The sequence below is a fragment of the Heliconius melpomene genome, chromosome 19 (assembly GCF_056956725.1).
Source record: "Heliconius melpomene rosina isolate 202511_hmr_F chromosome 19, ASM5695672v1, whole genome shotgun sequence".
NCBI classification, from domain to species: domain Eukaryota; kingdom Metazoa; phylum Arthropoda; class Insecta; order Lepidoptera; family Nymphalidae; genus Heliconius; species Heliconius melpomene.
This window is the reverse complement of record NC_140407.1, coordinates 13,922,181-13,934,799: the sequence shown is the minus strand read 5'-3', so window position 1 is coordinate 13,934,799 and position 12,619 is coordinate 13,922,181. Positions and strand designations below refer to the sequence as shown.

The 12,619-nt window shown below is 30.3% G+C and overlaps 2 protein-coding genes across 2 annotated transcripts; one reads left to right on the top strand and one right to left on the bottom strand.

Moving 5' to 3' along the window:
* The first annotated feature begins 6,925 nt into the window (after positions 1–6,925).
* mRpL4 (mitochondrial ribosomal protein L4) lies at positions 6,926–8,614 on the top strand. The gene is made up of 2 exons (XM_085203314.1): positions 6,926–7,696; positions 8,205–8,614. Exons 1-2 carry the CDS (start codon positions 7,062–7,064, stop codon positions 8,419–8,421), a joined length of 852 nt encoding a protein of 283 aa, XP_085059440.1. The 5' UTR covers positions 6,926–7,061; the 3' UTR covers positions 8,422–8,614.
* Positions 8,615–8,848: 234 nt separating this feature from the next.
* On the bottom strand, positions 8,849–10,920 carry Hyls1 (Hyls1 centriolar and ciliogenesis associated). Its single transcript, XM_085203315.1, has 4 exons — positions 10,652–10,920; positions 10,148–10,486; positions 9,854–10,035; positions 8,849–8,996 (listed from the first exon to the last, which is right to left on the bottom strand). The coding sequence occupies exons 1-4, from the start codon at positions 10,785–10,787 to the stop codon at positions 8,937–8,939; spliced, it is 717 nt and encodes a 238-aa protein (XP_085059441.1). The 5' UTR covers positions 10,788–10,920; the 3' UTR covers positions 8,849–8,936.
* Between the last annotated feature and the right edge of the window lie 1,699 nt (positions 10,921–12,619).

Below are 12,619 nucleotides of genomic sequence, written 5' to 3'. Positions count from 1 at the left end.
TGAATAAAAGGAACTTCTGTTCTTTTCCATGTATATAAATTGCTTATTAACATTAAATAAGATACAGTAGCTATAAATATTACCTATGCTTCTAAAGTGAAAAATTAAAATAAATAAAAGTTAAAACTAAAGTAAATGTCAATTAAGAGTTAAGAATGACATTTACTGTCAAAACTCAAAATTGCATTGAATAAAGTTTAGGCGGACTGATTCATCATTTTATTTGCTCAAATTGTTAAAATTGTAACATTGACTTGTAAAAATAAATATCATAATATTTTATTTGAAAAAAATGATTTAAAATAATCTCCAAATCGTTTATTTTGTAATATCATAAACAGATAATCAAAAAGTTTTTAATCTCTTGATTATCTGTTTTTGAAGTGTTACCATAAAACTTATTGTGGCTCTGTGTGTGCTATTGACCAAGTGATAAATAATTAATTTTTCATGATATCCGGGCGTTTTTATTAACGAAACAATGAGTAGGCATAGCAATTGATAATAACTATTGAAATGATTAAATTGTCGACCATTATACATAAAGCTCACCACCTACCTGGCAGAGTAATATAAACTATACATAATATTAACTTTTGACAAATTGTTCCTGTTGAACTTATTTATTTGTCTTATTTCAAAATAAAAATCTTGTGCTAAGCAAAATACTATCTATTTTTTATGTCAAACACATCTTCATTATTAATTAATTTCTTGTTAAAGCTTCAAATAAGGAAGATTAGATTGAATAACACTCATCGTTATACTGAAAATAATAAGTAATTAGCTACCCTGCTGATGTGCTGATGTGTGGGATACAGCCCAAAAAAATTATCGAAATAGATAAAAAGCTACTACAAAATTTAGTCATTATAAAATATGTTTTAAAAAAGAGTAGTTACTACAGCTAATTAGCAATACAAAAATTTGAACATTTTCGGATGCAGAGGACGCAAAAGTGGTTAAATGTGATGCTCTTTTATTTCGGTTGCATCTCATTTAAATAGCTTAACGACATTGAGGTCGACGCTCAAATGGTGCCAACTTGGCTGGAATGGCTGAAATACTTAACAAAATAAATAAAATATCGTATTGGAAATACTGATGGAAATTTATTTTATATTTTAGCACCATCATAATAATAATATCTCTCATCTGTTCCAAGCATTGAAATTTAGTTACGCTAATTAGTCCGATAAGACTTCTACAAGGTAAGTATGTATAAAATAAACGTTTTGTTTCTAACCAATTGTCGTCCATAAATTCATTTTTGTGGCCTTTTATAATTCTTACTATTTTTGTTATTATATCAATTGATGATTTTTATCCTCTCTTACATTTTACAAGGAGGCTTTTTGTTTTAGCAACTGGAGCAAGTACGTAAAAATAGTAAAATGGCTATTACCCGTTACTTATGAAAAAATACGAACTGTAATCAAACTACAACTTTAACATAAAAATAAATTATAGAAAATTCTGAGTGAAATTATGAAGGCCGTCGTGGCGCAAACGCGGTGTTGAGTTCCGCCAGAACGAAAATGTCTTACAGCGTGAAGGTAAAAATAAAAAAAAAACTTAATGATGTTAAATCGAAGAATAAATCGTGTCTATATATATAAAACATTAAATTTTAATTATATATCCATCTGTATTAAAATGCAAAATAACAAGTAAACACCTTATTTACTATAATAATCATTTACAAATATTTTCTTTTTGAGAAATTGTTAGTTTATATACTTATTTATATACTAATTATTAGTAATTAGTACTATTGCTAATTACTAGTACTAATACTATTACTAACTACTGTTTTCTCCTTTTAATAACTGCAATGTTTAACTGAAAATCCCGGCGGAATGGGCTTACGTGAAATATTCCGCTTTGGAAATGGAACTACCATTTGTAATTTCTCTTTGCGACGGAATTGCGTGTGATGTTTCACAGGTCAAGCTTTGAACTCTGCACTCTGCAGTAGGTACATCATAATGAAAATTAATTTTAAATATTTTTGTCACGTCTGAGACTAGTCGTGACGTAACGCGACGTTTTGTGAGCTCCATTCCCACTCGAGGAATTTTAATATTTTGTATTTTCTTTTCTTCGCTTGTCAATACAAACAAAATAGTCTAATGGCCGTAAACAATAAATATTAATATACGAAAATATTAATATACAATAAATATTAATATAGTCTAATAGACGTAAACAAATATTAATATACGAAACGTACATAATGTTTGGATTTATTCAAGTTATTTATATTGACGGCTGTGATTTTTTTACTTTTTTTATTAGATAATGTCTTATTAATCTATGAACGCAGCGCCGGCTGCACGCATGAACATGGATGACTTTTTGTCACGTTCCGCCTGACCTGAGTGTGCAAGGGAGAAAGAGACACGATCGGCCTAAGTGTTTCATCTTATGACGGAAATGGATAGATAACCCATTCATTAATAATTGTAATTAAATTTCATGCGTTGCAATGCATGTATTGTATCAAATTTATCTGTTTAATTAAGTAAAGTTCAATTAACTCCTTTCTTGTATTATACAAAATAATGATAATAATTCAATTCAATTCGTAAAGATGTGCAAATTTTTATCAATGTTTTTGTATGACGCCATCACGTAAAATTATCCGTCCGTAAACCAACTTTACAGTCAGTTAATATGGTTAGCAGTTGTAAGAGTCGTCTTAATATTCATTAATTAATAGCTATTTGAGTATATTGACGCCTACGTTTCAGCAAAGGTCAAGTTTTTAATGAAAATAATTATTTTTAAAGCAATCTTTCTAACTACGACAACTATAAAATAAAACTAAAAAGAAGATAATAAAGTTATGATAACAAAACGAAAAGCGACTTCAAAATTGTACCTAAGAGCACAAATTTAAAAAAATCTGGAAAATATAATATAGTATTTTAATTACTTCCAAGGTAATTAAAACAGGATAATTAAAGAGCTTTTAATTAAATTATTGATTTTCTATTAATTCTATTTTTGCCTGCCTGGCACAGACCGCTATTTTACATAGCGTATTCTAAATTGTATTTCACGATGTATCCCGCATGTAGCGGGATAGGCAGGGGAGCCTAGTGATAAGACACTCCGCTCCCTTCTCTCTGCTGAATTCTGGAGGCAATGCGTGAGGAGTGGCGGAACTTAAGCCGCGCTTTGCCTCGACACCAGGGCAAAGAAATTAATATTTAATTTCCACTAGTAAGATTCGAACCCACAATCTGCCGCGCTTAGAGAGTGTATAATATAAAAAGGTGTACCTACCTATAAGCTATAACTATATATATTTCACTATTTACTCTTTAATATCAGTTCAGTGTCTCTTTACATTATCTAAGCGATGTGTTTGCAAGTAAAAAATTATATAGGATAATATTGAAAATGAAAAACTGGAATTTGAGCTTGTGATTGACCCTCATCACAGAAAATATTTACGAAGATAAAAATATATTGACTTGAATAAAACAAAATATTTTTAATCTATTTTGATTGTAATCTCACACTTTTACAAATAATTAAGTATAATCACAATGATTCTTTATTTAACAGGAACAAAATGGAGTCTGGTAAGCAATTAGCAAATGAAGATTCCTACAAATGCTCAGATTTCATATGGAAGAAATTTGAAAGTATGAATCTTTATTTTAATTAACGTGAAAAATTCGTTACAACTTACAGTACATTTCCCATTTTAAAAATGTAAATTACATATATAATATAACGTTGACTGTATATAGCAGGTGCAGGCGGATACAGTAAGGTAAAACGGAATTTTGCAGCTTTAGTAATTTCCTGCATTAGCACACGGCTATAATAGTTTCTATTATACGAATAGAAGTGAATCGTTTTATGTGCTTCAAATGAACATTATTGCAATGAACAATAAAGCGATTATAAAATACAAATTTTACTTTCCAAAGTAGAGCTCGTGATGCTTAAGCTGAGCTTTGCCTTTGTGTGGGTGTCTATAAAATTCTACTAGCCAATAGTCAATACACACAGTACACAATTTTACACATACACACAATTCAGTCAGACAAGGGTGTGACTCTAACGCAACGGTTGTGGGTTCGATCTCCACTCGAGGGAATTATTATTTATTAATATTTTCATGTATTTCATCTGACACCAAGACAAGCCCAGCATTGAGTTTCACCACTCAACAGGCAATCCCTCAAAAATTCAGCAGAAAGTGGGCAACTGGGTGTCTTATTACTAGGTTTCCCCTGCCTGCCCTGCTGTTTGAGGGATACTGCGTGAAGCTGAAAAAAATTATAAAACACTCAAACATAAACAACATATCAATGCTTGTAAATTGCACTCATGTTTTTCACTTTCATCTGGTGTGTCGTTCCAGTTAAAAACAGTCGGTGCCGATGGTCAAAAAGCTGTAAAAACAGGCTTAAGTTAAACCAAGCAAGGAATGCGCCGCACTTGATGACCGAGTCGACATCTCGCGTACACTATTTACGAACACTCACACAAATGCAAAGCTCGAGCTGAGATTCGATAGAAGCTGCCCTATTTAACTAAAATAATTATAAATAATATTATCATAACAGATGCACAGTTTCAATTATTGATCGTGTCAAATTCAATTGGCAGATACAAACAAACAAGCACATTAAATATTTATGAAACCTCGTTATAAAGTAGTTAAGAGTTAAATATTAATTCTACTTAATAGGAAATGATGATTGTAATAATAAATTAACTAAGAATGTTTAAATACAATAATGTTTTAAATATTTGCTTTAATTATAAAAACAGCTATTGTTCTCTACTAGCTTAGGCGGCGCTATTTTAAAATATTAAGTAAGTATAGGTTCATTATAATTTAACTCATTTTAATAGCTTCACAAGTTCATACTATAATGACTAAAGAAAAATGTTATGAAATTCAAGAAATTGAGTGATGGAGCTCAAAGCTGCCTTTTGTCTTTCCAAAGTGAACAAACGAAATTTATTCATTCTCCCGTATGAGAATCGAACCCACAATCGTCGCGCTTTATTTCCTTTAATTTAATTTAATTTAATTGATATATTTTAATTTTTTTTCATTTTGTTTTCAAATCTTCTACGGTATTAAATAACAGTACGCTTCCTCGAACTAGGTAACGACCCGCTTGCACGTTTCAAGCACTATTTTTATCAATAAGAACGATCGTAGGTATTTCACGGCAATATTTTTCTTTCTATCTTTTTAGTATCGCTCAATAACTATCAAAGAAAACACCATTTCTAAAATATAACATAGTAAATTTGTTTTATATTTATTAGGTCTGTCGAAGCCGTCGTAAAATAAAAAAAAATATCAGCTTCACGATGTATTCACTGCAGGGGAGGCAGAGAGAACTTAGTGTAACTTAGTGTTAACACACTTGCCTCTACAACAGAGCGAAGAAATGGAAATATAAATCAAAATATTTTTTATTATATTATTTATATGGCATCGAACCCACTACCAGTCGCATTTACAAAGTATAAATATATATATAATAATAATTTAAAGTAGGTAAAATTCTAATAATAAACCATGCGACCTACAGTTAAAACGGATGCAATTCTTATGGATTCATAGCGCAATCTCAATTCTTCCAAGCAATTTCCGCAAATACACTCTGCAGGGGTTTGCATTTTGCATCGTCTTTAGTTCCAAGATTTTTATTATTCAGATATCAGTACATATAAAAAGTTATATTAAAATTTTTACCCAACTGCTTACAAGCAAGTCAGCGCTGCTAAAAAGAAATGAATACTAATTAATTAATGATTACATTACGTATACTAATTTACTAATTAAAAATTAATGATGTATTTTTTATCTCGGACCCGGTCCGGCGTGGTATTTGGCTTAAAAAATATATATATTACCTACATAAAATACTAATTTTTAAATATAACATTTTGATTGACAAAAGAATCTCAAATGTACTATGAGGTTTAAATTTTAAGATATTGATATTATCAATTTAAACTTCATATAATTAAAGTACTTATAGGTCAAAAATTTCACAAAAATATGGAAACACATTGAAGTCTCACTTCTAATAAATAGCATTAGTCTTTTTTTAATTTTTAGTTGGTATAAGGTATTTTTATGTCTATTTGAATAAAGATTCAATATTTTGTATATTGGCGCAGTAACACTAGCGTGTGACGGTAACGGCACGGTCGCGGGTTCGATATCCGTCTGAAGGAATTCATTATTACTTATTGTTTCTTGATGCTGGTACCAATGCAAAAAGTGCGGCGTTGAGTTCTACCACTCAAAACGCAATGCATCGACTTAACAATAGGTTACTTCTGCCCACCCGGCTGTAGCGGAATGGGATATAACGTGAAACCGAAAACAATAATAGTACAGATAGCCAAACTAAAAAAAATAGTATTTTTATCTTATATACTGTTAAATAAATATTCGTATAATTCAAGCGAGTACAGCAGCGTGGGGGCCGCTAGTTATAAATAGAATTAAAGTGTGTGTAACAAGAGCGAATAAAATACTTAGAAAAGCTGGATTCTAGGGTACGTATATACTGGATTCTGTATCTGATTTGTTGGTTCGCCCGACATAAGTCGTTGATTGTGTAATATTTGGAACAAACTCTCAACAACTACTTAGGTAGTATGGAATTTGAATTTCATTCCCGAGTTTACTTTTGTTTTATCTATTTTTTTTGTATTCTGTATGATGAATATTTGAAGCAACCTGTAAGTAAATTACGTGGGTGCTGACGCTGCACTGCAGTATTTTTAGCTTTAGCAGTTGTCAATGTATTCGTTGTTGATATGCTACCTTGTATTATTGTTTCTAATATTTTTTTTATTTATTTATTTGTAATGCAGTAGAGTATGCGTTTCATTTATCCACATCCACCTGTCAAACTACCTCTCAGCTGTCAATGTTCCGATATTGACATTTGACAGTTAAATTTAAAGGTTATTTAACAATTAATATAATTACTGTTTCTGTGTTTCATACTCATACAAGTGTTACATACATTAATCAATAAACACAAAACCCTTTTAAAATGAGCTCCGCTCTAATTAATGCTATAAAAAACTTACATCTATCAGTGCTACCTCAAATTAGGTTATGTTCCTCTGTTTCTAATGTTGTGAACAATAACAAAGAATTAAGTGTCACCAAAAAAGATTGGAAGTATCCACCTCAGTACACAAAGCCTAGAGAAGTATGGATCGAGAATCTTGATTCTATTGAAGAAAAGAAACTTGGTCTCTTTGAACTGCATCCATTAGTATACGCAGCCCTTCCGCGTATTGATATAATACATCAAAATGTGATATGGCAGAGAAAATTTCGATGGGTGTCATTCGCTCATACGAAAACTAGAAGTGAAGTAAGAGGTGGAGGCAGAAAACCATGGCCACAGAAAGGATTAGGGCGAGCTCGCCATGGTTCTATTAGATCTCCCTTATTCAGAGGTGGTGGTATTGCTCACGGACCTCGATCGGGCAAAACACATTTTTACATGCTTCCATACCATTTGCGCATACATGGCCTTACTTCAACCTTATCAGCTAAATTTGCACAGGATGACCTCCATGTTGTGAAAGATTTGGAATTGCCTACAGATGAACCAGAATATTTTGTTGATTTAATTGAGAAAAGAAATTGGGGTCCCTCTGTATTACTAGTGGATGAGTAAGTTAAATAACAATTTTTTGGTTAATTTATTGTCAATGTTTGTAGAACACTGTTTATGTATATTTTTTAAGTCTATAAAACCAGCCATGTTTTATAGATATCAAAGAGAAATATTAAGAACTAGTTATCAAGTAGCTTAACTTGCATGGATTTTATAACCATAGTCTGTAGGTACAGGCCATAAAGTCTGTTGTCATTAAAATATGAAGCAAGTAGCACTTAGGATTCTGTTCTCCATTTTTAATTTATTTGCAAGCATATTTGACATAGAGCATCTGACTGTAAAGGCAATGGTTATGGGCTTGATTCCTGTTATATGAATGTATTATAGTATTTTTATTTCTTTGCCCTTGTAACAAGGTAATGTAGCGCTAAGTTCCACCACAAACAATCAATGCCTCAATAATTAGGCAAAAAGTAGGAAAGAAAGAAAAAAATATAGTGACATGCTTTTATTTTTTTTTATTATCATTTAATTGTAAAACTTTGTACTTGTTATTTTCAGCACTGATTATGCACCCCGGAACATTACTGTAGCAACAGACTCTCTTGGACATGTTAACATAATGCCTGTGTATGGCCTTAACGTGTATTCAATGCTTAAACATAACACACTAGTTTTGACACAAGCTGCTGCCGAAAAAATTGAAGAAAAAATCTTACAAAACCTAAATGCAATAACTACACAGCAGCAAGCTGAATTTAAATTAAGTCAAGTTTAATTTTAAATATAAGGGGCCATTTATAAATTATTTTATGAATGTACACAAATATTACATGTGTGAAACATTACTGTCAAGGCAAATATTTATTAATTTTATACCATTATTCAGATTTATGATAATGCTAATATTGAGTCCTTCTACCTCAACATGCAATTCAGAAAGTGGTGAAAAGAAAATTTTATAATGAGAATGGAGTGTTTTATCGTTTTCCCTGTCCTTAGTTTCCCCTGCTTACCCTGCCATGTGCAGGATACATCATAAAGCTAAAAAAAAACACTTATAAATTATTATTTTAAAAGATAATTTCTAATATTATTATGAAATATGATGTCAAGAAACTTATAACTCACATTCAATGTTTCATAATGTACTAATGGCCTGTAATGTAGTTTATTTAGTCTTTGGATTATTAATAAAATTCATGTAAGTTTGATTTTGTTTTATTTATAATGAATAAAATGTACAATAATACACTGTTTAATATCCTAAAATATATATTAGTAATTAAAATATCAGCAACCTTTGCAAGTTGGTTTGGTCCTTTTTATTTGCTCATTATCAGGTGGAACAATCTGCAAATTAAAGAGAATATGTGTACATCAAGTATATAATAACACTTTCTACTCAAATAGAGGATTGCTCTATTATTGAGCTCGTTGCACAATCAGTCTTGTAACTAAAAGCAGATTTGTTAAATGAATATAGCTTATATAAAAGTTTCCAACAACAGTTTAACTAATATACTGTATGCAAAATCTACCTGGCTGTCATGTTTTGGCCTATCAATTATGCAGTCAGTATCAGTACTGTTCAGTATTTATAAAATTTTTTTTTTCATTCTTCAAAATTTATTATATGGTGAAATTGAATTCTGAGAAACATAATGGAAAAATGATACTAATTTACTCCCCTGTGTGGGGATGAAACACAATCATTATGTCGTGTTGGCAGTCAGAGGCTAATTGCATTAAAAATCTGTGTTCTAATAGCAACCTGCTCACAACTATACCCGGTTTAACTACATAGTATTTTTTTACATTTTCAAAAAAATTGTTTTGGGTTTTTATTAAATTAAAAATAATGTATTCAAAAAATTATTTTTTTTGTACTCTAATAACATTATTCTTTCAAAAACAATATCTATACATTAAAAATAAAATTTTAGACAATTTAATAAAACATTTCTATTACAGAAATTTAGTTTAGTTTTAACTGACAAAATAAAATAAATATTAATGTTAATGGAAGTTTGCCTGAATACAATAGAGAAAAGTGCATTTTACCCAGTTGTTTCTGAGATAACAAATTCCCAGACAAACAAAAACTTTGAAATGTGTTATGGGTTCTTTTACATTGATAAATGTCTCCATTAATACTTTTTCTTCTAAATATAATTATATATGTATAGATACCTTAAATTTTTTCTTACCTTATTAGATGTTTGAGAACCAATACTTCCCACCATTTTTTGTCTAATATTCCATCGTAGTTCTGACCAATTGTTTTCTCCTGGTACATTAGGCTTATATTTAGCCCAAAGTGATGTATAGTAGTGGTATAAAGCAACAGGATCATTTTTCTTTTTAACAATTTGTTTTGGCACTCTGATTACTGCAATTGCATAATAGTAATTGTTAAAGAATAATTAACGACAGAACTGAAAACATTGCCTAGTACAATTGGATGCTATCCATCCTTCGCTGGCAAGTAAAATATTACTTACAGTTGTTATTCGAGGATACAGACTTTTGAGGCTCCTTTGCTGTATCCTTCTTGTTTTCAATTTTAACACATGAGCATGCTCTTCGTGGACATTTTTCCACTTGTTTTTTATTACCTAAACTTGGAGCAGAGTATGTTGTCTGGATATTATTAAATTTTCTGAGTGTTTGGCACTGTCTGTTACATATAATATTAGGGCTTGGAACTTTAGACCTTATTCTGGAAGAAAATGTACTAGCTTTGTGTAATCTTTCTGGACCTATAATATCAGACTTATGGCTTTGAGTGATTTGATCTCCATTTTTATTCTGCAGATCATATTTAATAAATTTTTTAAGATCTGAAAGTTTCAAAATTATATTACAAGTTTTGTATTAAACTATATTGTAATGGCTTAGTAATAACCTTTCAAATAGATGAATGCTCATATATAAAAAAAACAAAAAACACAAGCATTATTAAATCATAAAATGTTATTGTAACTAACTTAAATTTTTAAACTCACCAGTAATGAAATATTTAAGTACTTCTCCACTTATATTACGAATTCCCAAGTCATTTAAATATCTTAAAATTTCTCTAGCATCTAATTGTGAAGTAATGTCACAATATTCGTCAATTTCCATGTCTCTATTAGACATGGTTGTGGAATAATCGTAAACTATTGCAATTAAGCAATATTATTAACAAAGAAACAACACAAAAGAGGAAAAATATGTTATGTCTAAAATTAGTAAATTCAGTTAGAATTAGTTAGTTCATATACTTAATATATAAAATATAATAAAGTTTAAACAAGTAGCCTCGAATTACTCAAGTCTAGTTTAAAAGCAACGGTAATCTGTCACGTGTCAATGTCAAACTGCATAGTGCTTGCACAGACAAAAACTCAAAACGATTATTTTTATTGTAGATAGGCAAACATTTGTCAGCTATCTTACCTGGTGGTTAGTGACGATGCGACCGATGGGATGAGTATTATATAATTTATAAACTACGAACACTTTATAGTAAAACACAATATGGGTAATAAAAGTAACAGTTTTTTTGTAAGTAAGGTTATTAACCTATTATTTATTTATAGCGAGTAAGCTATATTTTTTGACGTACTATTTTTAACCATAAATAGATTGATTGATTGATTTTATGATTAATGGCGTTTCGAGAGTGCCAGTTGAGCACAATTCATTTCACCAATGTCACGTTGTGTGGAAAACACACGAAGGGAATTGACCGGTAGAAAAAGAAATAACTATATACAATTATAGAATACTTGCATCTAAAATAAGAGATCCACTAATTATACTGGCTTCACCTAAAACAAAACAAACGCATATTTACAGTATGTACATAACATATTAGGTTAGTTATAAATAATATTTTTCATAGGTGTTAATTTAAAGTTAAAATTACATGAAAAAATATATAATATACTTTATATATTTTTTCATGGAATAGTCGATTAGAAGGATAACAAGACGAGGGATTAGAGAAAGAGGTAAGTCTAAGGATCAAGCAAATATGACAATGGTTTGACTCGAGAGATGAGATCGGCAAAGTAGACAGCTACAACAACAGATAACTGCACCAATGTACCTACTAACAAATCGCGCGGAAAAGAATTGTCGGTGGATAGGAAGTGGTGCATCTACACCTTCCGTGCTTCAATATTCAAATGCTCGATTTAAACGAAAGAAATATAGTAGTAATTATGATAGCAGCTATGTATTTACAGAACTATAATTATTATATATAATTCTTCAAATACTATTGAAAAATGCAAAATACTTTCTATTTCGACAAACATATTTTTTTTAATATGTGGGTACCCTGGCAGGTGCCTATCCCGCCCACTGTTAAATCTGGCCTTGGTCGCACGTGACAACGTATTTCAGTGTTTAACGATCGAAATACGCTATTTACACATAATTTTGGACTGAATTTTGAGTGATATTTCAGGTTCTTTAATGAATAAAAAATATTAAATATAATTTTCAATTTAGGTACTGATTATCTCCATTTCTCCATGGCTAATAAAACACCACAGAAAATAATGTGGGTAAAAACAGAAAACGGTACGATTTAATCGCATTTTGGATTGTATTCTTTATTTAAAAAAAACGGATAAAATTAAGTGCCCATTGTACTTTAGAGCTAAATATATAATATTATTAAATCGATCTGTCTCTACCAGCATTAGAAATATATATTTTATAATAAAAAAGATGTCTAAATTTTTCTTATTAATTTTTCTCAGTATACAAAGAAAATATAAAAATACTATAATAATAAATATACCCAAACTATATGTTTCAGTATTTGTTTGTAAATGTTTGTTCTAGCTGAATAAAGCTCGTTTCCGAATGCCTGCACGTAAGTGGTTGGAAAATTAGTAGTTACGCTTCAGACTACCTTTGTCTGTAGTTTAAATACTTAGTAACTTTATGATATATGCTTAAAGCTTCAACAGAGG

Bases quoted from the DNA above. Each gene is read 5' to 3' on its own strand.
- Hyls1 (XM_085203315.1), bottom strand. From the start codon at position 10,787: ATGTCTAATAGAGACATGGAAATTGACGAATATTGTGACATTACTTCA. The intron at 10,487-10,651 runs GTGAGTTTAAAA...TGAAACTTTCAG, and splicing joins ACTTAAATATTTCATTACTG to ATCTTAAAAAATTTATTAAA. The intron at 10,036-10,147 runs GTAAGTAATATT...ATGCAATTGCAG, and splicing joins TGTATCCTCGAATAACAACT to TAATCAGAGTGCCAAAACAA.
- mRpL4 (XM_085203314.1), top strand. From the start codon at position 7,062: ATGAGCTCCGCTCTAATTAATGCTATAAAAAACTTACATCTATCAGTG. The intron at 7,697-8,204 runs GTAAGTTAAATA...TGTTATTTTCAG, and splicing joins TCTGTATTACTAGTGGATGA to CACTGATTATGCACCCCGGA.